The sequence below is a fragment of the Carex rostrata genome, chromosome 30 (assembly GCF_964058835.1).
Source record: "Carex rostrata chromosome 30, lpCarRost1.2, whole genome shotgun sequence".
NCBI classification, from domain to species: Eukaryota; Viridiplantae; Streptophyta; class Magnoliopsida; order Poales; family Cyperaceae; genus Carex; species Carex rostrata.
Genome location: NC_135947.1, coordinates 2,950,313 through 2,975,474, shown reverse-complemented (window position 1 = coordinate 2,975,474; position 25,162 = coordinate 2,950,313). Strand labels below are relative to the sequence as shown.

Below are 25,162 nucleotides of genomic sequence, written 5' to 3'. Positions count from 1 at the left end.
AATATTCACTTCGTTGTGGAGTTCATATCACTGACATTACATTTCTATTTAATTTGGAACGTCCGATCAGAATTCACACTAATATTAAGGAATTACGTGCATTTCATTTCAAACCAAATTGGTTTAGATTCTAATTAGATGGTCCGGATCTAAACAAAAATATTTTGTTACCTTAGATGATAATGCTTAACCATGTGATTTTCGCCTCTCACCAAACATATATTTTATATTAAAAATTATAGGGTAAATTTTGTCGGAGATCACTAAATTTTGTTTTTTATGTCATGAATTGGTTACTCAAGTTTGATTTATCCCTTTGTAGCTATTAAACTTTTTTTTATTTTTCACAATTAAGTCACTCTATAACTTTTATGTCGCAAATATTACAAGAATATGCTCATTTCGTTTAAAATACTAACCAAATATACTCATTCCGTCCAAAATTATATATTCTCGTTTCATCCAAAATACTAACATAATAATTATATTTTATTAATTTTTTAGATGAAAAAATTATGAGATAACTAAATTGAGACAAATTAGAAGTTCAATAACTATTAAAAAATAAATCAAACTTGAATGATCAATTTATAACAAAAAGACAAAGTTTAGTAATCTCGGACAAAATTTATCCAAAGTGTTAATAGAAACTAGCCAAGTGTTAATAAAAAAAAGTTTTTTTTTTGTTAAAGTAACTCGCTCATTATTTTATGTTAAAATCAACTAATTTATGTATAAACTAATTACTTAAATATTTAAAAGTACACCATATTTAATAAAAAAAATCTAAATTTAAATATTTTTAAAGGTGGACGTAAGCTGACACTTACAAGTGGAGACTTTGGTAAATGATCTTAAAACCTAACGATCTAAATCGCACGGTCCATGACATAATCGCCTCTAAAAGCACCGTGTCCTTTTGAACTAGTTAACCAATCCAATGATAAGGCGGGGCCCACTGTCAGCTTGCTCCTATGGATACGACACTTCCACCTCAAGGTCTTACTCCAACCTCCCCTGTTTTAAAAAAAAAACAAAAGGACGAAGCCGCCTCCTCTCCTTCTCTCACTTCTCTCCCTATATATCTCAGTTACCCCTATTTAAAAAAGGTAGACCTTCCCCATTCTTACTCACCTCTATTTTACTCTGAGGCGCTTTGTCGCAACAGTTTTTGGCGATTTTGTCAGAGGAGAGATTCAATTTGTGGGATTTTGCATTTGAGATGTGGTCAATGAGTTGTGCAAGAGTGGGTTTGAATCAGAGGTTTCTTGAATTGCCTTCCTGTAAGGTGAAAAGAAGGTCGCTTTGGAGGCGCACACCAGGTGTTTGTTGCTTGTTCTCACCGACACAAAATGGTAAATATAATAGGTGATATGGTTTTTTTAGAAGTTAGACCCAACATTTAATTTTATTTGCAATAACATCATTTATTGCCATATTTGGACTAGTAACTTATTGTGATTGCAAATGTTTCTAGTCAGGCAAAAAAGAATGAATTATTTGAGTTATTTATTTTATGTTAAATTTTTATATCTATTATATGTGGTATTGATGAACTGAATTAAGAATTCACAATTTAGAGCTATTTTGCTTGATTTGAGTTCAAATATGGTGAAAAATTAACTACATATAACAGAATATGCAAGTACCTCAAAAACTACTGTGTGTGTGTTTGCCTGTTTGGCAATTTAATGCACGAAACAAGTGTTATAAGTTGCTTTAAGGCAATGCAAAGTTAAACTATCTCAATAGGTAGGTCAAAATATTTTTACCCTCACATTTATTCAAATTGCCAAATCACTTTTTCAGTTTCATCATCAGTAATAAGTTACTACCAAACATTGTTCTTTTAACGTGATTTAGCATTTACTTCGGTTTAACGTTACTTGCCAAAAACAAAAATTAAGTGCTTTCTGCGAATACGACAATATGTAAGTTTTTCTTTACAAAAGAAGCTAAAATGCTTGAAGGTTTTATCAGTTTCATCTACTTCAACACTACCAAACACCGTTGTTTTAATGTGATTTAGTATCTACTATGCTTTACCGTTACTTGCCAAATGCAAAGATTAGGTGCCTTTTGCGAATACGACAATATGTAAGGTGTTCTTTGCAAAAGAAGCCAAAATGCTTGTAGGTTTTATTTTCTATATATGCTTTAGATTCCTAGTGTTCCCTTAAAAAATAAAAGGCTTTGAACCGAGACGATGAGTACTCTTTCTACTGTGTTGCATTTTCCTAGAAGGCCGGTAATGGCTGAAAGCCGGAAGCGAACCAAGCATGGTAGCATAGTTTCAAGCTTATATACTGATTTAAATTACAATTTTTATTTGATTTATGGCGGGTTTTTTTTTCTTCGTTTGCAGTTCCTGTTCAGATGCCGAGCTTAACTTCAATAGCAACTGGACCTATTTCTGTATCTTCTTTGCTAGAAATCGTGGCCGATGACCTTCATAAACTCAACACCAACCTCAAATCGGTTAGTTCTCTAATCAATTTCTATGGTTTATCCTTTTCTGATTTCTACTGGAGTCTGGACTGTCTTTTTTTTTTTTTTTAATTGATGCGACATTTGGTCGAATTGAGGGACTAATTACAAAATTGGGGAAAGCAATATCTTGCATGCCAGTTCAATTTATAACCGCCTGAAATGGAAATTCTAAAAATTCTTTTAAAAAAAAACACTCTGATAGTCAAGATCTTACATTTACATACCTCAAAGGATTTGATAACTTTTTTATTATTTGGTGTAATTTTTAGCCAATTACGAAGGAAAGCTCGATTGTTTATTTAAATCATACTAAGAGAAATTCTCAAATCAGTTGATTTATAATTTTGCAAAGACATGGTTCAAATCAACCCAATCTAATTTGTAAAACGTTGTATAGCTTATTGGTGCAGAAAACCCGGTATTAGTATCAGCGGCAGAGCAAATATTTGGGGCGGGCGGGAAGCGATTACGACCCGCTTTGGTTTTTCTTGTTTCCAGAGCCACCACTCAATTAGCCGGCTTAAAGTACGTTTCCTTTTTCTCTTTTTATCATTACAGGTTGGCCAAGTATACTATATAAACAATGATGTAACAGTATTAGGTATCATATGACAGAAATATTTCCATCTTTAGTCAGAAAATGTATATACTGGCACTGTTTGGAAACCCTTGATATGAACATGAGAATTTTTATGTTTACTCGTGTAAACTGTCAGGATGCATAAGTGATAACCTTAAATGTAGAAAATTAAGAAAAAAAATGTCTTGTGTTGCTCCCATATGCATTTACTTAAATCTTGGTAAAATGGTTGATGTTTCGTAGAGGCACTCCACACAAATGAATCCGAAAATTTGATTATATTTAATCGAATAATGGCAGGGAGCTAACAGTGCAACATCAAAGATTGGCGGAAATAATAGAGATGATTCACACTGCTAGTTTGATACATGATGATGTGATTGATGATAGCGGGTTACGAAGAGGTTCTCTCTCTTTTTTCCCCCCTATTTTTTTGTTTCTGCACAGCCTGTCCCAAGCCAGGATAAAGGAGGAAGGTTGTGATAGGCGTGGCGAGCCAACGTAAAAAAACAACCATTCTCTTATGAAATAAAACCCATCTTTATTTTATGATTGTGATTCGGTTTCATTTCTAGCCTACCCAACTTATTTGGGACTGAAGGCTTGGTTGTTGTTGTTGTTCTTTTGTTTCTTATTTATTTTCTTTATAGAATTGCATTTAGAACACTACATGGTGTGAGAATAGCTTATTTTTTAATTTTCGTTCTAGCAAAAGGGTAGTTTTTATAGCTTGACATCCCATTTTGTTTGAGCAAAATTTGAATTACCGACGCCTTCTGAGAAAACTGACCAAAATTTTGCTACTAAGCTGTATGGACTTGATATTATACCACACTTCTTTTGAGCACTACAATTATTTTCGGGTAGTGAAAGTTGAATGGTACAATGATCCAAATATTCTACTCTTCATGCTACCCACCCACCAAAGATACTGATCGCTTTTCTAATTACCTTTTTGTTTTCTTTTGTTTGGTATTTTGTTTTATGGTGATCTTGACTTGATCGAGTATCTTTTTTTTTTTAATGCTTAATTACGTTCGTTATTATTATGTGTCACAGGTAAACAAACAATCCATCAATTGTACGGGACCCGAGTGGCAGTCCTTGCAGGAGATTTTATGTTTGCACAGTCATCTTGGTTCCTTGCAAACCTTGAAAATATTGAAGTCATTAAACTCATTAGCCAAGTAAGATATTATTTACTTCTATTTTTTTTACATTTATTTTTGTTTACACAAGTTGATACCAGAAAAACAGTAATCTCAAACTAGATTAGTATTGGGGAAAAAAAACCTGGTATTCCAGACCAGTACCCGATGTCTCAAGTGTTTTTTGGTACCAAAAATCATAGTCTTCATTACCAGTTGTTTCGCCTTATCAGTGAAGTACCCACACCAGTTTGTTAATGATTTAAATTTAATCAGCTATAAGGATTTAAAAATCCTGTGTAATAGTCTAAAGTGAGGCTATGGTATTCATAGCACAGATTGGTCAGTACTACGGATTAATATTTTTGTTTTCAAAGTCGAAATAATCGATCTGAACTGTTGAGCGTGATCTCCATATAATAATGTACTTGTAGACTAAATCTTACATTTTTTAGAATGTGTTTACTATTTTTTTAGATAGGTAGAAAATCACTATTAAATCAAGTGATTTTCTACCCATCTAAAAATATAGTAAAAAAATTCAAAAAAATGTAAAATTTGGTCTACAAGTACATTCTGTATGGAGATCATATAGAATGGTTCAGATTGATTGTTTGAAATTTGAAAATGAAAATATTGATCTGTAAGTACAGACCATTATGCGCTATGCATAGTATTATAGTCTAACACTACTGATACAACAGGAGAAATCAAAGTTGCTTTTTTGTTTTTGTTGTTGACTGTTGCTTATCCAATAAACAGGTAATTAAGGATTTTGCAAGTGGCGAGATAAAACAAGCCTCGAGCTTTTTTGACTGTGACATAACCCTAGACGACTACTTGCTAAAGAGTTACTACAAAACCGCCTCTCTCATTGCTTCAAGCACAAAAGCCGCTGCAATTTTCAGCTCATCAAGCCCCAATATATGCAATGAAATGTATGAGTACGGTAAAAACCTCGGTCTCTCTTTCCAAGTGGTAGATGACATTTTGGATTTTACTCAATCGGCTGAGCAGTTGGGAAAACCAGCTGCCAGTGATTTAAGAAAAGGTAATTTAACTGCACCGGTAATATTTGCGCTTCAAGAAGAACCCAAATTGAGAGAGATAATTGATTCTGAGTTCATAGAAGAAGGTTCCTTGGAGAAGGCAATTGAATTGGTGCATAGTTGTGGTGGTATTAAAAGAGCGCAAGATTTGGCAAAAGAGAAGGGCAATTTGGCCATAAAAAATTTGCAGTGTTTGCCGGAGAGTGAGTTTAGGACTGCGCTTGAGAATATGGTGATATATAATCTAGAAAGGATAGATTAGTTAGTTAAATTTAAGTAAATAATTGTTGTAAATTGTAATTGGATGTGGTATATTTAGTTAAATGTAGGAATATTGAATTTATACTTGTATAACATTATTGGAATAAGACAACTTGGATAAGTGGATAACTGATATTTTACTAAAAGTAGTAAAAGTACCAATAATGTGCTGATCATATTATGTAGGTTAATAACATAAATCTAAAACTGTGCTTAAAATATTGTAGCAATGATCCATTTCGAGAGCAGTTTTGACTAAATTTGTATACAAGTACCACTATAACTACACAAGTGTAGGCTACATTTTGATCCACAAAGTAATTTTCTGTCATTTTGTAGTAGAAATTGATTTAGGTATTGATGGTTAGTTAAGAGCAAAACTACAAATATTGCTTCAATATTTTAGATTATTTTGAGAGCACTTATTTTTAAAATAACAATCATGACGCATAAGAAGTAATAAAATAACAATCAGTATATAGTTATTTGTATTAATTTGGTGGCCAATGATGTTAAAACCAGTGTTGTAAAAAACGTCCTTTTAGACTGATTAATCGGCTGACTAGTCGTTGGCGGTGACTAAAACTGTCATGAATTTTTCTAACTAATTGATTGATTATTTCCGATTAATCGTTTGGCGGTACTCTGTCTGTCCGACGACCGCATACCATTATTAAAATATGGAAATACAACCGAACCGAGAGTTCATAACTAAGCTCCTTTTTTTACCAAAAATAACAGGAAAAAGAAAAGAAAATGAAAAATTGGAAGATATAGCAAGGACACACAACCACAAAACAACAAGCATAACTAAAATAAATAGAAAATAAAAAAAATACCCTTTTGCTGAAACCCGTTCTCAATTGTTTATTTTACCCTCGACATTGCTCTATTGCAGATTTCAGCCTTGAAGCATTTAGTTGCTAAATCTACAAAAGCACAAACAGGAAAGATAAATCAGCTTTTTTTTAGTATGGAAATCTGTTGTATACTGCACATTAATCATAAACTAAGGATTGCTCACAACTTTTTAAAATTAATCTCATCTGTTTCTTCTTTAACCTAAATATCTATTTGTTTGCTGATGAAACTTTAAACTTGCATTAGATAGCTCTAGATAATCCTAGTCTAAGTGATATATATATACTCAAGATAACACAAGCATGGTAATAATTAAGTAATACTAATAACATGTTTTCATCAGAAATCAGAATACAATGCATTTGAACTATCGCGCAATGTACTTGACCAGTAAGGTGTGGAAATGTAAAAGTAAAATCCTTGGGTTTGATTCATTCTGGAAGACAACAAGTGCAGAGCATAAAATCTGTAAAATTCATATAATATATGAAGGCAATACATTATTTTGTCCACCAATAAATCATTCAAGTTTGTATCATGTTTTCTCCTAATCAAAGAACATTTTTAGTATATCTATTGACTCTGTATATACTCGAAGCTTGTCATTTTCTTTATTCGATAAATTTGGATTTTTAGACTATCTCATTAATTGATTATGTTTTTGTCTGCCTCCCTCAATTGAGGCATGGAAAAATAACAAGTAGCAATACCGAGAGAGAGAGAGAGAGAGAGAGGGGCAAGGGGCTTTTTACCTATTTACAAAAGTAACAAAAAAATTCTGAAAATTATAAAATTTGATCTAGAAATACATTTTAATATAGAGTCTATAGTACGAGCCGCGCTCCATAGTATAAATATTACCACAGATGTGCTTGGAAAGGAACTTGTATACGGTTGAATTGGCATACAATAGAGGACAGCTGCCTGAAAATGCTAGACAATAAAAACAATATTTCTGTGATTGACCTTTATAATACTCTACCAAATCTAACTTGGGCTTAGCCCAGAAGGCCCATTTTGAGTCAACTGGGTTTACTGGTCAGATGTATTTCTCACATGCACTGCACCCGCTTAAATGCTGTGAAAAAAGCCTTGCACAATTTGTACGTTCCAGTAAATTGCAACATTATCTATTCTGCTGATGATAAATTTACATCAGCAACATTCATATAAGACTAGGATTAAAATGTCATATTATTTATGTGCTCCGATCATGTCTTACATGTTTGTTTTCGTTTTCAAATTTGAAAAATTGATTCAAACTACTCAACATGGTCACCACATTAAAATGTGTCTGGAGACCAAAATTTTATATTTTTGCAAAAAAATTTACTACTTTTTATATAGGTGAAAATTATTGTTTTTGGATGGTCTAAAATCTTCTGAAAAACAATGATTTTATACTTATTTAAAATAATAATAATAAAAAGTTTCAAGAAATGAAGAAAATATAAAATTTGATCACCAAACACATTGTGGCACGGAAACAATTAGCAATTATTAATGAATGAAATAAGGGCTCGACTTTCATTTTTTTTTTCTCCAAAAAAAAATTAAAAAAAAATCAACAATTTCACCCTGATATTTATATAATCAACTATAAATTGGGCTCACCTGTCACAATGATTGATTAACAGCACCTATTCCCCAATTATAGATGATTAATAGAGTGCTTAACAACCTTGGATAAAAGGCAAATAGGCAATGCCTTCTCATGATTTCATTATAGGCTCTATTGTAGATGGAACAATTGGTTGCATGCAAGCTGTACTGAAAAAGGTGCTGTATTTTATATCTTGTTAATCCCATGACGTGTTAATATCTTGGAGATGCAAATAAAATATAGAGGTGAGGAAAACAGAGATAAGAGACAAAAGTTGGTAACTAAAATCTGGTTACTTTTGTTTAGATAATTTTGTTTGTTTACTTCAAGTACAAGTAGAGATGCTTTGTTTCGTTAAGAGGTGCATGTCGATTACACAAATGCATTATCTAGCTTTTAATATGGATGTTGCATAATTACACTAGCTAGCATGGTATTTTATTAATTGTAGTTTCGCCCTTTGTTAATCTTTGAGGGTAAAAAAAAAATAGAAACTCAAATTACAAGTTTACAACGGGTACATCAAGAATTGTGGTTTAGCCTTTCTTTAATTAATTCTGAATTTTCTCTTTGTTTCTTCATGTTTTTAATGAATTGCAACTACATTTACGATTCAGAGACTATTGAAATTGTCAAATAATATCCAATACATATCCTCCACATGCCGAAAAAGTTATTTATTTCTTCAAAACTCAAACGAAGACAAAAAGAATAACGTAAGTTTATATATAATTTTTCTAAAATGCATTTACAACGTATTTTGTATGTTTGTATTTGTATTGGGTGGTTTGACTCCTTTCTTTTCATTTCGAAATTGAACCCAACAGAAAAATTTGGTCTCCGACGAAACATAAGTTTCCTATATATGCTTTTTAATTTTTTTTAGTCTAATATAAGGATAAAAAGTTCCAAATCATTCCATATAATGATGGCCCCTTGTTTACTTAATTATATTGGGACCCCAACTCGCCAGCACTATCAAACAATGCAACTCCATAATTTCAGGTTAATTAATTATCTTATAATTAACAAGCAATTTATCCAATTACTTCTTCTCTTCTAATTAGCAAACAGCTAACTAGTTGGTTGCAAGCTGTATAGCATGCTGCATGCATGCCTGGGGTGAACTGGCAACGGTGCACTAGTATTATTAGAACATACTTAGAGGAACATGGCCTCTATTAAATACCATGCACCATCTACAAATTGATTGGGAGCACAGCATGTGCAACACATGCAAGGAAAACTAGATACATTTTTTTTTTTCCAAAAACCAGGACATATATATTTTGTTTAAAAAAATCAACTCAAATCATAAGATTCTGCATGCAGTCGGAGAATTATGTATAGTTAATTTAATAGTTTAAACCGATTTTTTTTAGTTACCACCTCAATATTTTAAAATTCTTACATTATCATTGATTTCTGAATAATTCAAAACTAAGCATATCCATAATATGGTTTTGCGCATGACTTGAGAGTCATGCGCATGAGTTTTTCTCTGTTTCAGTTCAATCTGAGCAAATTAATTTGAGCTGGAAATTCATACGTAGTACTGTGGTGCGCAAAACTCCTTTGTCATGAGGAACACCACGGTGTGCACATGGTAATCTTTAATTTTGCATAAAGGAATGATAAGTCTGAATTTCTAGGTGATAACTAAAAAATATCGGCAGTTTAAATGATAGATCAGCATATTTAACTTCTTTAATATATTTCAATTTAGTCATCATTATTCCCAATATAAGATATCCATAATTAACACTAACTTGATATTTTATTATATATTGAGAAATTAAATATTTTATATTTTTAACTTATTTTTGTCCTTCAAATATTTCGTCAAGATTTTTTGTCCTTCGTTAATTACTTTTAATTCAAGATATCCGAATATTATAAGATGTATGTTTTATACTAGATATAGTATAATACTAATGGTAAACAATATCAGTGTTGTAAAAAACGTCTGTTTTAGCTGATTACGAATTTTCTTAATTAATCGATAAATTATTTTTGATTATTCTTGATTAATTGTTTGACGGTATTGTCCGTCCAATAACCACATCATGTTATTTAAAACACTGGTAAACATAACACCATAACCTCATCAAATCATTTAGAAAATTCAAAATACTTTGCAATAATCAGAAAAGTTTCATGTAAATAACTTATCGCAAAGGTCGATGTGAATTATAAAATTGGTACATAATTCATCGATACATAATGCTTATCCAAAGTACTATAAAATAATATTATTCTCACATGAGAGAAATTAATGATTGGTAGTACTGTAGATATGTCAAGATCTCTTTAGTTTCATAGCCCCTCCAAACTTATCCCCTTAAAACCATACATGCCCAAAGACACATCTCCATCATGCATGCACTTTCTTTTGTGAATAGGAGGTATACAAGAAGAAATTATTTAAACCATATATGCATGCACTGACAACATCAAAAAAAAAATGTTTTCTAAGAAGAGGAGTACCAAATTACAATAAATAAAAAGTGAGGTTCTCTCCATTTGTTGTTTCCCAAATTGAGAAGCTTTGATTGAGATTGATATGGACATGTATATGTATAGACACCAATAAATCTCACTCCAACTTATGGTCCCTGGTCAAAAGTGATCAACACATGGGACCAATTTTGTTTGCATGTTGTTAGCTTACCATATTGGACTATTTCACTGCTGATACTGTGACATTTTTACTCAAAACTTGTAAGTTTTCCCTTTCCTTACCTTTTCCTTAAGTTACCAATACCATAATGTCTTTGCAAAACAAGAATGAGAGGCTATATGGTAATATGCATATTCCAGATATAGATCCGCGCTAGCTATGGATTTATATCTTTATTTTTAAAATTTAAACAGTCGATCGACCGAACCGTTAGACATATGCATAATGATCATATAATATATATATTTGGAGATCAAAATTTTATATTGTTTAGAATATTTTATAATTTTTTTTAAATAAGTAGAAAACCATTACTTTCTGATGATTCAGAATTTTTAGACATGCAATTTTCTGTTTATTTAAAAAGATAGTAAAACAATTCTAAAGAAATTATAAAAATTGGTGGCAAATACATTTTCTTATGAATATCATATATGTTTAAACTTTAAAAATAAAAATATGAGTTCATAGTTGCATATCACATGGTCTGATGGTCTCACTCCTACAAATTTGCATTAATGATAAAAAGAGGCAACTCTACAACCAAAAAACAAGTATTTTGTTTTCTCTGTGGGATGTTCTATGCAGCTGTACGTCAAGTTACAGACTGATTTTTTTCTGCGACTAAAAGTATGAAATGTAGTTGGCGAGAGAACATATTAATGGCCCATGGCCATGCTAGATTAAAATATACATACTAGTACATAGTCAACTACCAACTTTAAAATGGCATGTATATATATATACAGATGAATAGGGAACAATAACAGGGTAGAAATGTAAAATTTTGTGACTTAGCGTGTTTTAACATAGTAAGGGTAGACAAGAGGATTCCCTGGCCTGAAACAAGCGCTGATCCATGCCCACATGGCACCCCACATGCCCAACACTTCCCAACCGGATCTCCTACAACAGTTTCCGTATGCACATTTTGTTGAATCATGGGGAGATTCAATCATAGTGACTAGAGCTGCAAACGAATCGAACCGAATCGAACTTATCCCAGTTTGAGTTTGGTTTGAATTAATTTCGAACTAAATTTGATTTAAATTAATTTCGAATCAAATTTTTTATGAACTCAATTTCGAATCTTTTACGAACTTTTTTACGACAAGGAAGAGCGATTGTAGTCGCCAAAAGCAAGAGATGAAAGTCGTCTAGGATTTTAGAACTGAGAGTGAGGATTATGATTTACGAGTTATGACTTATGGCTGGACGGCTTTATGTTTTAACTTTTAAGTCATTAGCGGAAATCAATGGTTCACGTTACTTTGACATTCGAGCTAGAATAGTTCGTGAACCTATTTCGAACGAACCATGTCCAGTTTGAATTAATTTCAAACTATTTCGAATCAAATTTTTTACGAACTTTTTCGAATCAAACTCGAATCGAATCACAAACTACAAATTTTTTGTGCAACCCTAATGTGACAAATGAATTATTCGGGTTCGGTTTGGTGAGGTCAAAAAATCATGATTCGAAAATAATTCGAATATAATTCAGGATTTATTCGAAATTATAGATTGAGTCAGTGGAGATCTCAGTTAAAAAAATCGCAAATAATTGGTAAAATTCGAGAAAATTTTGTAAAGTTCACGAATAATACAACATTCAGTTCGCTAACACCAAAAAATAAATTATTCACGAATTATATCACTATGGTCTCAATAGTATTACATTTACTATAAATGTAAATTTATGTTAATATTCTCTTATAAGTTTCATATTTTTTTAAGTAAATGTTGAAGTCCAAGACATTCAACTATTTTGATTTTATATTTTTGTTACTAATTTTGAAGTATTTGTTTGGCAAGCTGATCTCGTTAGTATTTTTTAGTTTGATATCGTTAGTATCCTAATTTTGCTTAACATTATCGTTTGCTTTAGTGAGAATTAAACTGATCCTTCTTTAACTTTCTCAGTGCATTATTAAGACTTTAATCATGTTTGCCTCTTAGAAAAACTTCCACACTTTAATTTTCTTAAGAAGTCATTTTTTAATTTGCTTATCATTATTGTTTTCCTTTATATATACTACGATTTTTTTATATATTTTCTTTGATTATAAAATACCCCTTGAAAATGAAAAATAAGAGTACGACGTACCCCGATCAGACCATAATAACAAATTCCAAATTTGAAAATAATTTGAGTATAATACGTGTATAATTTGACAATAATTTATCACTTTGTAATGTAAATTATATATCAAAATGTTGATTCTTAAAAAAAAAAAGTGAAAGTGTTATCGAGATGAACAAAGCAAGATATTACTCGAATAATACAAGTTTTTTATTCTAGAATAATTCACTAAAATGTAGTTCGACATTCATTTATAATACATATATAATTTGATAATAGTTTGTTGTTCTTAAAACACAAATAATATATTAATTCACAGAAATTTCTGCAAAATAAATAAATGGTTTTGTAATATACAAAATATCCATTTATTATATGGATATTATTCGGAAATCATATTCCTATGCTATGCACCAGACCATAGCAAGACTTCTTGATTTAAGAATAATTGGTAATATAAAATAATTGGGTCCCGCCCGAATGTAATTCGAAAATAGTTCGATGTTTTTGTAATAATTTTCTCATTTAAATTGAATAAATTTTATGTTAACTGTATCCAAAAGGAATAATAGAATATATAATACAAATATTATTTGAAGGAGAAAAGGTTTATGTCCACTGAGTTTTGTCCACCATTTGTCCACAAAGTCTTATCCACCGTCTCTTAACTCATTTTAACGAACCGGTCCCACCTTGGGCTCTCATCTCCGCCTATTTAAACCTTCTCCGATTATTCATTTCCTTTCTTAGGTGATTTTCTTCCTTGCTGAGGCGATTTTCTTCCTTCCCTGATCTGCACGATTTCATTCAAATCAATTTCGCTAGTTCATTCAAATTGATTTCGCTACGTTTTATAGATGGATCGGTGAACGACTTTATAGATGGATCTGGACGATTATAGAAGTTGTTCCTTCCCTGATCGCTACGTTCCTTCCCTGATCGGTGAACGACTTTATAGAAGTTGATTTCGCTACGTTCCTTCCCTGATCGCAATTTATTTCGCAAGGAGTTCTGATCTTAAAGGTTGAATCAGCCATTTATTTCGCCAATGCCACCTATATCAGAGAAAAGTAAGGAACACAAATTTTATTGTATTAATAAATCTTTTATTTTTTTATTTAATATGTTTATTTTCGACAGCGTCTTCGATTTTTTATACATGATCGCAATGGAACCTTCAATCGTGGAGCGCGATCGAATAGAAGTTGTTTTTGTTGAAGAGCACGGCAAAATTCAAATCTAGTAAATTATTTCTGTTGAATTTGTTGTTTTCGTTGTATGCAGTAACAGATCTAGCATTTCAAATGAAATCTGGAGGAAAGAGATGATAGAGATGCAATATGGAGTATTGATCTGTTAATTTTACTATATTGCCCCGTTAATTTTACAGTATTCATCTTGCCATTTTACAGTATTCATCTTGTGGAAATCTGGAAGAAATAGATGATAGAGAGGCGATATGGAGTATTAATCTGTTAATTTTATAGTATTGCATTGTTAATTTTACAGTATTCATCTTGTCATTTTACAGTATTCATCTTGTAAAAATCTGGAAGAAAGAGATGATAGAGAGGCAATATGGAGTATTGATCTGTTAATTTTATAGTATTGCCCCGTTAATTTTACAGTATTCATTTTGTCATTTTACAGTATTCATCTTGTGGAAATCTGGAGGAAAGAGACGATAGAAATGCGATATGGACTATTGATTTGTTAATTTTACAGTATTTATCTTGTAATTTTATAATATTCATCTTGTAATTTTACAGTATTCATCTTGTGAAAATCTGGAAGAAAGAGATGATAGAGAGGCTTCTTACTCATGCGAACAATATTCAATTGAAAATTCTACTGTATACAAGATTCAATTTTATAGTTCTGCTGATTCAATTTTACAGTATACAAGATTTAACTGTAAATTTTACTGTGTAGAAGATTCAATTTTACAGTATACAAGATTCAATTGAAAATTGTACTGTATACAAGATTCAATTTTACAGTATACAAGATTCAATTTTACTGTATATAAGATTCAATTTTACAGTATACAAGATTCAACCCAGTGCAAACGCTAATAATTAACTCTAACTGCCAATAACCGCTAATAACCGCTAATAACTAACTCTAACTGCCAATAACTTCCTATAACTGTAATTTCCAAAAGTACAGTTTGAAAGTACATTTATTTTGTCATGTTGTGCAAGTTGCAATCTTTTTCTAATTATCTTGGGACCAGTTCAAATAGTTGCTGGATGTTGTATGATTAACTGATATATTTTATGGAATATATTGTATAATTATACAGCATTTAGAAGTAATTTTACAGTATTCGCACAAGTCAAAGCTGTGGACAATTAGACGCTTCCATTTGAAGACCTCATTGGTTATTGGCTTATTGCTATGCAGGTGATGAGCTCCACCGACAGCTACACAGATTCAAACAATAAGATAGCAACAGCGAATCCAGAGAGGAATCTTACACATGGGCCCGTGTTTCCCGCCGCTTGGGGCTGGCCCCGCGGCTCTAGGGATCGCCACCCCGGCACTTGTGGCCCCACCTCTGCGGCGCTGTCTTATTGGCTTTGGGATGGGTCCCGCTTTGCGTCTCTGTTTTCCTGGGTCGACACGTGGTGGGCCCGTTTGCATGGGAAGAGCGAAGAGGGATAGTGGCGTGTGCTTCTCTTCGCATGTGCAGAGGACAGGTGACTCGTTCGAGGCATGTGTAATGTGCACTTTACCCATGTGATTGCTCTCAATTTTTCATTTCGCTAATTTTGTAAAGAGAAACTTCAATTTAGGATTTGGCGCCTTGGTGGCACGTAATTTTTTTTTTCTTTTGTCAAATTTTAATATTCAGTTTTGCTAAGCGTGTCATTGATTAGTGGATTATGTATTTTGGTGAAGTATTGTAGAATATATGTCATCGTGTATTTTATAAATAAAAAATATGATTAGAACTTGGGGGTTCTTAAGTTCATTAAGTCTCAGTGTGAATTTAATTTTAAAATTTATTGGATTGATTTAAAATATAAAATTCGAATAGTCAAAATTAATCTATCTTACGAGTGATGTGTCTACATATGAAAATTTTAAATTTTCGAATTAATTTAGTATAAAGCCATGAAGTCTAAATTGGAAGGTTTATAAATTAATTTTAATGCATTTATTTTTTGAACTTTTTTTACCACTTGACTTTATACAAAATTAATTTGAAAATTAAAAAACTTCTTATATAGATGCATCACTCGTAAGATATATGGATTTCAACATTTCAAATTCGTCATGTCAAGCCAATCTGATAGGTTTTAAAAGTTGAGTTCACAAAGGGATTGGTGAACTTAAGAACACTAGTTCTACTCAAAAAATATTTCAAATTTATGAACTATTTTTTTAAAGATTTTTTGTAAAAGAAATACAATAAAATACTAGTGTAAACTTAAATTGATTAAATGAGTGGATATCACTTGAGAATATTTTTCTAAAAATCTTGACACTTCAAAAATAGCAACTTAAATTTGACATGGTCTCTCTCACATGTCATCTTTAGATGACATTTGGTATATAAATGTTTTATCATTAATTAAGTGGTTTGAAATTTGAACAGTATGAAATAACTGCCCTTGCTAGAATATTTTATAATACTTAATTGCATGAAATTTTATTGTTAGGTTATCAGTATGGCCAATAATTTAAATTTTCTAATTTTTTATTTTAATCTTTTTTGGAAATCAACTGTTTATATTGTCAAAATAATCATTGTGGAATGTGGAGTGATCTATTATCTTATTAAATTATATATGTCATATCATCACATTAATTTACATAATAAGATTAAAAAAATAGATTGTTATTGAATATGTGATCTAGGTTTTTATGCATGCAGTTCATTTGACCTCATTTTAAAGCAATGATTTTATAAGAAATACAACAAATTATAGCTCAATTTAGCGAAACATAAACTATCCCTCTGTATTCCAAGGAGATTTCCACCTTGCTTCACTTGTACTCTTTTTGTGCATTTTCTTGTCCATGTGAACAGTATAAAAATCAAATTGCCTAAAAAGAAGGTAATCAAATTAAACAAAAAAAAAATGTCCAAATGAATACTTTTTTTTATTTATAAATGTATGTAGTCCAATGTGTCCACATGTGGTGGCGTGGTACACAGTACTCATGTGATTAATAAATCTCTACTAGTACTAGGTGAATATTTCTCAAAAAGAAAGTAAATTAATGTAAATTGCAAAATGCATTCTGTAACCGTTACATTACCTTTAAACAATACGGTCCCCTGTATTTTTGTATTTAGTATAAGTTTTGTAATAATTTTGTGATGTTTTCATATGGTCATTAGTAGATCACAAAGCAATACAATACAAAGATAAAGTAAATTCTACAACAACATCCACAATGATAAATTTATTTACAACCGAATGAAGAATGCTTGATTATGATATTTTTCTAAATCAACATAATTAACATTTTAATTACGACTCCAGTTGCTGAAATGCCCACATTAAAACGTAAACTTAAAAAAAAAAAAATACTGTAACATACACATTAATGTTGTCAAATTTGAACTAGACGACGACCTAATCAAGCTTTAGGTCAACGATCATTGATTGAATGGGTGGACTAATTGATTCAAATGCTGATATTTTCAAACAAAAGTACTTACATGCTAATATAAAAATTGTACTATAAAGTAATCATATTTTAACACATTAATTGTGAGAGTTATCCGAAAGAAATTGAGTACGAAGTCTAAATCATATCGCAACAGACGTTATCCTTAAGCAAATTGTTCTTACACGAAATCTTGCATGCACAGCTAGCGTGCAAACGGATCAGATATCTTGCATGCACAACTAGGGTGCAAATTGTTCTTACACCAAATCTTGCATGCACAACCATGCATCTAGTTCTCCGTATTAATGTGTTCCGAGACCAAATTTTTTACTATTTTTTTTAGATTTATTGTAAATTGTTTTTTTTTTATGGTTCAGATTTGTTTAAAAAATAATGATTTTCAATAAATCTAAAAAAATAGTAAAAAAATTTCAAAAAATGTAAAATTTGGTCTCCAAACACATTAATATGGAGAAAAAGATGAATGATTTGAATCGGTTATTTGGACTTTAAATCCGGTGATTTATAGTTCAATGTACAAAAATACATATGCATTACAATATATTGTTAGTCTTACTCATATATATATATATATATATATATATATATATATATATTTGATATCCGAATATATGTACAAATATAATGTTAAATTTTATTTTTTTGTATTTAAATGAATAGTAGATATATACCATATAATTTAATACATCTTACAAAAAATTATGTTATTCACCGTTATAAGAAAAAGAGAGATTCAATCCGTATCAGTATTCGTCGAAAAAAATAGAGAATGACATGTTCTTTTTGTTTTATTTACTGGTCTGTTTTCTTGTCCAACCGATCCGTACAAATTGCTCCTCATAACACTGTATATAACTGTTTAGTTTTATATACAACTGTAAATTTGGAAGCAACTCGGGCGAAATTTCCAAATTTTAAAAATGAGTTGAGAGTTGAAACGACTCAAACTTCAAAGTAAAACCACTTGGACACACTTTGATGCAACTGGAACTCACATGCAACTCCACTTTCCTCTCTCTAAAAGATACCAAAACTAAGATCCTTCAAATTTCTCTGATCCACCCAAAGAAAGAATTTCTCTCTCATGTTTCCACTTGGCCCCCTCTATTTGGCTAAATTTAATTTACAATAAAAAGTACGTATTGTAGATCCTTACAAGTGTAAAGATTTGAACAGAGTAATTTTAGCTTCGTGCAGCACATGAACCATATGCAACCTTGTTTGATTCTATAGTTTGTGTGCTGCATGAAGCCAAAACTGCTCTATTAAAGTCTTCAACAGAGTAACATAAACATTGCTATTCTGCATCTTCAAAAGAAACAGAACAAAAAATAACACAAATAGTAATGAACAAGATTCATGCACGATAAATCTTCTAATCAAACTAAGAACCTCAAATTAAATGGCATTCAAATTGTTTAAAAACCTTACTTTTGTGCCAAGTCAACCAAACAAGATGCAAAATGTCTCTGTTTTTCCTAACATTCTCATTTTTTCTCTAACACAAAAAATAAAAGATCCATGCAACACATATTTACCAACTCTACTTCTATTTCTTCACTGAAAAAAAATTCAACAAAAGCATTCAAAAATATTTAAAGAAAACCTAACAAACTAACCCCCTCCCCCGTTTCTGCACGAATCTCAAAGCACAAGGCTAGAAGCTTACAACTTATCTCCATCTGTGCTCTCAATGCCATCAAGAAGACATGCAAGTGCTCTCATGACACCAACTTGTTCTCGCAATGCCTCGATATAATCAGCTGTCTCTTCGAACAGTCTCTCGACTTCCATCTCCTCGCCACCCGGTACCAGTCTCTGCAATGCCCTCACTCTGTCCTCGACCTCGTCTTTCTCTTCCGCTACGTCAGCTACCAATGGAACCTCCTTCATTAAAGGAGGTGTTGAATTTTTGACAATGCATGCTTGTTGAGGTAGTTTTCTTTGGCGGTGGAGGCGGCGACGCAATGCTCTGGCCCACAGACGACCACCTGATGACCTGGCAAGGCCGACCTCGGCCGCAATCTTTATGCGCTTTCCTCTTTCTTCAATTAAGGTTTCAGAGTGGGGAGATGCATTTGAGAGGAGGTTTTCCATGGAGATCAGGGGTTTTAGTTTTATATATTTTGTTATTTTTTGGTGGTTTTTTTGGATGCAAATTGGGTCTGATTTGAAGGAGACTTGGTTTGTGTACTGTGGGGGTGGTCGGATGTGTTATATATAGAGAGAGAATCAGAGAAGAGAGATAGAGACTTGTTTAAAATATATCTTTTCTTTTCAGTAAACAGCAAGTATTAACTATTAAAAAGTAAAGCTAGGGTGTGATGTGCTCACTAAAAGAATTTGATGAGCATAACTCGAAAAGTATATTGGATCGACTTTAAACGCCGAATGTAAACCATTGAAATCCATGTAATTCATGAGTGATGCATGTACATGCAAAATTTTGAAAGTTTCGAGCTTATTTACTACAAGGTCAAGCGGTCAAAGAAATCATAAAAAATGAATATATAAAACAACTTATAAATTAAGTTATAACAAGTTCATTTCTTTGATCGATTGACCTTATAGCAAATAAACTCGAAACTTTCAAAAATTTGCATGTACATGGATCGCTCATGTAGTACATGGATTTCAACGGTTTGGATTCAACGTTTGAAGTCAATCCAATATACTTTTGGAGTTGTGTTCACCAAACTCTCTTGGTGAGCACATCACACCCTAGCTTTACTCACTATTAAATACTCCTTAGTATGAAATTGTGCTTATAACTTAGAAAATATCTTGAGGCAAATTATAATGAGGAGGGTTCAAATGTCTTTATTTTTTGTATCTCAATCGTACTTCTATTTTTAAGAATTTTAATAATTCAAAATTTAAAATCTAAAAGTCAAACTAAAATTGTTAGATATCATCTATATCATTTTATTTATGCACATGTAAAAATTGTGACATTTCAACTTTATTTTAATTGTCATCAAGAGCTTATAAAAACATACCTATGCTGATAATTTCTAGACGTTGATTTTTCAAATGATTGATTCACATTAAAACAAAATTGAAATTTGATATTTTTTTTATAAGCACGTAGAGGAAATAACATAGATTAATGGTTTTATTTTTTATAATTTGAATTTTGATTTTGATTTATTAACATTTTTTAAAATAGAGGTATGGTAGAGGCACAAAAAATAGAGGCATTTGAACCCTCCTCTATTATAATTGTATAATAGAGGAGAATTGATAATATGTTAAATAAAACACTTTGATAACTTATTTCTCCATATTAAATTAAAACACTTTCTTTATTTTTTATGTGTATTAAATATGACACATTTAAATTTAATTAATCATTAAGTTTTATTTATTAGTTAAAATATCTATTTTGCATTTTTTTTAAAGGGCCACATTCATTTGACATGCAACACTCCCTCTTATTTTTCATAAATATGTTTAGCACCAACCGTTTTGTTTTGTGATGGAACTGTATTTGTATATGTTTTTTTGTGATGATCAAATTATCTATAAAAGTTGCATAATTACAGAAAAAATATAAAGTAATGCAAAGTAAATTGTTTCAACATGTATACCAGCTATAATTAATTGAAAAATTAAATGGGTCCTATCATTATAATTAATTAATTCCTTTCTCCGCTGGTTCTTTATAATGTTAGCCGTTGTCTTAATTGATACTGGTTATTCTACTTTAAAATGTTATAAATAACTGTATGATCTTGTCGTATGGACAGAGTATCGTTAAATAATTTATCGGCATGCTGCTAATTAATCAAAATTGTATAAATAATTTTGTATTTTCATCGAAATTATGTGCATATATTTGTAATTATTAAAAATGATTAATTTAAATAATCAAAATTTTCTAATAAATTTATTTTAACCTAGTTTAATGTTAATTAATTAAATTTTATAAAATTGTCATTTAGAAAAACTCAGATAAGAATGAAGGCATAATCATTGTTTCTTCCTAAAAAAATGTTAGATAAGACAAGATAAACTATAATACATATAATAAATAAGAAAAAAAAAGTGACCAACTAATTAGTTGTATAAAAAAAATAGATAATTTGTAACAGCTTGATCACCAAACTAACGACTAATTAGCTGATTAATTAAACTAAACAGCCGATTTTTACAACAGTGCTTTGAACACTTGTAAGATTGAAGTATTGCAAGAACCAAAGTATCTTTGTTTTTGGTTTTCAGATTTTTTTTGGGGAGTAAAGTTAAAGATTTGGACAGTATACAAGAGACAAAGTGGATTGATTGGTGGAACTCATATATGTTGGGATTCACAACACTGACCAGTAGCTACTAGCTAGGAAGGATCAAAGCTCTTTTTCTCCTTAATTCCTCGTTTCTTTTAAAAGAGCAAAAGTGCTCTGTATTTTTGTCCGTCTTTTTTTTTTTATGGATGTAAAATTAATTAATTAATTTTGAAGTATTTGTAAAAAAAATTATTGTTAAATTTGGTAGTTTGATTTTTGAGCTTCTTATGTATACTAAAATAAAGTTGAAATAATACACACTTTTTTTAGTGTACAGCATGATGTAATATAGTCAATTAACTAACTTTACTATTGAAAGTTTGAAAAACAGCTAATTTGTTATAATTTTAAATTTATTGAGGGTCATTGTACCAAAAATGTCAATTTAATTGATTACATAAATAATTAAGACCATAAGAAAGAACTTCATCTTTTTGCTTATTTTTCCTTCCAATTTTAAAGAGCTTTCATTCCCATTTCTTCCCTCCTTCCTTCCTATCTTCTTTTATTTCTGTTTTTTTTTTTTTTGAAAGTTACTTGGTTAGTTGGTAGTGTTCTTTTATTTCTTCTTTTCTTCTTCTTTTTATTTCTCTCTCTCTCTTATTTTTTAACTCTTAGACCTGTTTTTTCTTCTTTCTTGGGGCACTGGAATTAAGCACATGGAAGCATGTTAGGGATACATAGGTTTTTATTTCTATGACCTGCCACGTAAGTACTACTACTGCAGCATTGTGACATTACCACATTTGCCTATCCGCATTTCTCTTTTCTGCAATAACTCGTATGAAATATTTTAGAATCCTTGATATGATTCTTTGTATTATACTATTATATGTTAATTTCAAATTGAGGTAGCTTTATTATTTTCAGTTTAATTTGACGCAATATAAGTAATGAAATATTATTCACACTCGATCCAAGACCATAATCAGTTTATCCAAAATATTGTGATATGTGACATAACATTTGTTACAGTGTAAGAATGATAAAGCTAATTTAATTCGTCAACCAATATACATATACAAATTCAAATCCTTTATTATAAGCTTTCTTAACCTATTTTATACTAAACATTGATAAAAAAAAATTAATTAGCATGCAAGAGGAAAAAATTTCGATCAAATAATTAGACTATAAGTGGCATGTAAAATTTCTTTCAAAAATACAACAAAAATTAGTCTCCCATATGCCATATAAAAAGGAAAATGTATCTTTGAGAGAATTATATTTTTGTACACTAATAGAAGTTATTACTTTTAAAATTCTAAGCGATAAATTCTGATATTTTGCTCACAGATTGTTAAAAAAAAATTAGAAAGGAACGAGGGTCTGTATTGTAGAATTCAATTGTAGATTGTGGCATTGTAGAGAAGAGACCTTATCTGTTCCTTGTTCTACGCGCATGCATTCATTATTTCTTCCAATCCAAACAGAGTTAGCATATGCATCCAATCCGCAAAGGGCAACACTGCAACAATGAATAATTCCATGGATATATAATTAGTGGATAAGAATAGCTCTTGACTTAATACTAAGGTCAAATATCATTTTTATCCAATCCCCAAAGCATGAAGCAACTTTCTGAAGCATTTGTTAAAATAAAGTAAAACAGGGTAAAAATCTTGCATGCAATCACACTTTGTTTTAGGTTATTAATTAATTGATCATTGAATTTCAAGTTAGATGATTTTCCAATTTGTTATGATACCCACTCAGTTGTATCTATATAACTAATTCTCACTTTATATAGTGATGATGTTAAATTTAAGGTTGGGTTAAAAGGAAGATAATATGTTATAAAGTTATATATCATGACCTCTCACTGTAAACTATTTTATTTTGTTGTTATTATTAAGTTAGTTACCCTGTAATTAAACAAAATTATAAAATAAAAAGTAATAATGAAAAAAGGAAATACGTCAAGCGAGTAAAGTAGTCACTAACAATAATAAAAACAACAATTACAATAAAGAAAATTATGATAATAATAACACAATAATATGTAGTCGCAGTAATTAATCATAATAGTATCACTAAAAATTATCCTTGCATATTTTTTTTCGAGAAATTCTATTGAAATTTTAGGCCTCATTATGTATTAGATCATAAATATGAGTAATATAAAAATATCTAAACTCTCTTTATTCAATATATATAAAGAAAAATGAATTGTTTTTTGGGGCATTCTCGAAGAAAAGAGGCCTTCAGTTTTTCTTTTGTTCACCAAATTCCTTTTAAATTTTATCGAAGTTTTCAAATTAAAAGGTCAAACATATAATAATTCTAATATAGCGCAGGAGGCAGAGCTAGAGTTTGAAGCTACAAGATCAAACGTGAATAATGATCAATCATATAAAAATTTACATGCTACAAATAGAGATTAATTCTACAATACCATAACATGATTTATCTAAAAGATATAAGAGATATAGTAAAAAATATTAAGAATCTTTAACTTTATTATTAAAAAATATCGAATTAACGCTACTAAAATGTAATGAGTCAGTACATATATCTTCCTTTCAAGTTATACGTACACTTACTACATAATCATTGACAATTAATATTAAGAATACCGTCAAAGGCACATTAATTAATTATTTGAGTGGAGATGATCTGCTAAGTTACAGTTTACAGCAGAGGCACATCAACTTAATTTATAAACATGCAAACGACACCAAGGACTCGTTGTAACATGCACCTAGTCAGAAGCTACTGTTACACATATGTATATCTGGCACGATCAAACGAAGCAACAATATATTTAAGGGATGAACAAGGATATCCCTCTCTCTCTCGATTGAAGTGTGCATGTGTGCATGTGCATAATCCTGAGTCCCGAGTCCTGACTGTAACCACATGATGCCACACCAGGTTGCATAGATAAACCGACATGGGACACTACTTGCGATTGTCGATTACTTGTCAGTACTGCTGCCTCCACGTTTTACGCGCTCATTTGATTTTGTGTGGCAATGCTTACTATTTATTTATTTCTTTATCAAATGATGTTTTTTTTATGTCTTCTGATATGGGTTTCAAATTTTCTTCAAATTTTCTAATACCATTTTTTTCTAGAGTAAGAGCGGTCTGATGGGAATCAGGTAAAAGTCAGTCTAATTTCTTATCAAGAGCGCTTGATTAACATTAAAATTCGTGCGCATTTGATCTCAACGGATCTTGAACTTATATATACGAATCTTAATGCATATCAGACTGCTCCAACTGGACATCATATTTAGATATAAATTATTATTCAATTTTCTGTAGCTATTGTTTGAAGTATCTAGTAAATAGTTTGTTATTACTATACCAATATTAGAGACTTTGAATTCAAATTTTACTACGATTCAATAATAAAGAAAAAAATAATTCCATTAATATTACTATTGTATTACAAATGATGGGGAAAGCAAATTAATTATCATCCTTAAAGTAAAACTAAAAGTTGATAAGAATGAAAAGAGGTAT

The 25,162-nt window shown here is 30.7% G+C and overlaps 2 protein-coding genes across 2 annotated transcripts; one reads left to right on the top strand and one right to left on the bottom strand.

Moving 5' to 3' along the window:
• The first annotated feature begins 930 nt into the window (after positions 1–930).
• LOC144546707 (solanesyl-diphosphate synthase 2, chloroplastic-like) lies at positions 931–5,649 on the top strand. Its single transcript, XM_078295247.1, has 6 exons — positions 931–1,355; positions 2,366–2,478; positions 2,888–3,015; positions 3,371–3,474; positions 4,130–4,257; positions 4,981–5,649. The coding sequence occupies exons 1-6, from the start codon at positions 1,223–1,225 to the stop codon at positions 5,527–5,529; spliced, it is 1,155 nt and encodes a 384-aa protein (XP_078151373.1). The 5' UTR covers positions 931–1,222; the 3' UTR covers positions 5,530–5,649.
• Positions 5,650–18,752: 13,103 nt separating this feature from the next.
• Positions 18,753–19,600, bottom strand: LOC144546896 (transcription factor IBH1-like). Its single transcript, XM_078295484.1, has one exon. It carries the CDS (start codon positions 19,500–19,502, stop codon positions 19,071–19,073), a length of 432 nt encoding a protein of 143 aa, XP_078151610.1. The 5' UTR covers positions 19,503–19,600; the 3' UTR covers positions 18,753–19,070.
• Positions 19,601–25,162: the final 5,562 nt, after the last annotated feature.

Coding starts and splice junctions, on each gene's coding strand:
- LOC144546707 (XM_078295247.1), top strand. CDS start 1,223: ATGTGGTCAATGAGTTGTGCAAGAGTGGGTTTGAATCAGAGGTTTCTT. Junction 3,016..3,370: donor ACTCAATTAGCCGGCTTAAA/GTACGTTTCCTT, acceptor GAATAATGGCAG/GGAGCTAACAGTGCAACATC. Junction 3,475..4,129: donor TGATAGCGGGTTACGAAGAG/GTTCTCTCTCTT, acceptor TATGTGTCACAG/GTAAACAAACAATCCATCAA.
- LOC144546896 (XM_078295484.1), bottom strand. CDS start 19,502: ATGGAAAACCTCCTCTCAAATGCATCTCCCCACTCTGAAACCTTAATT.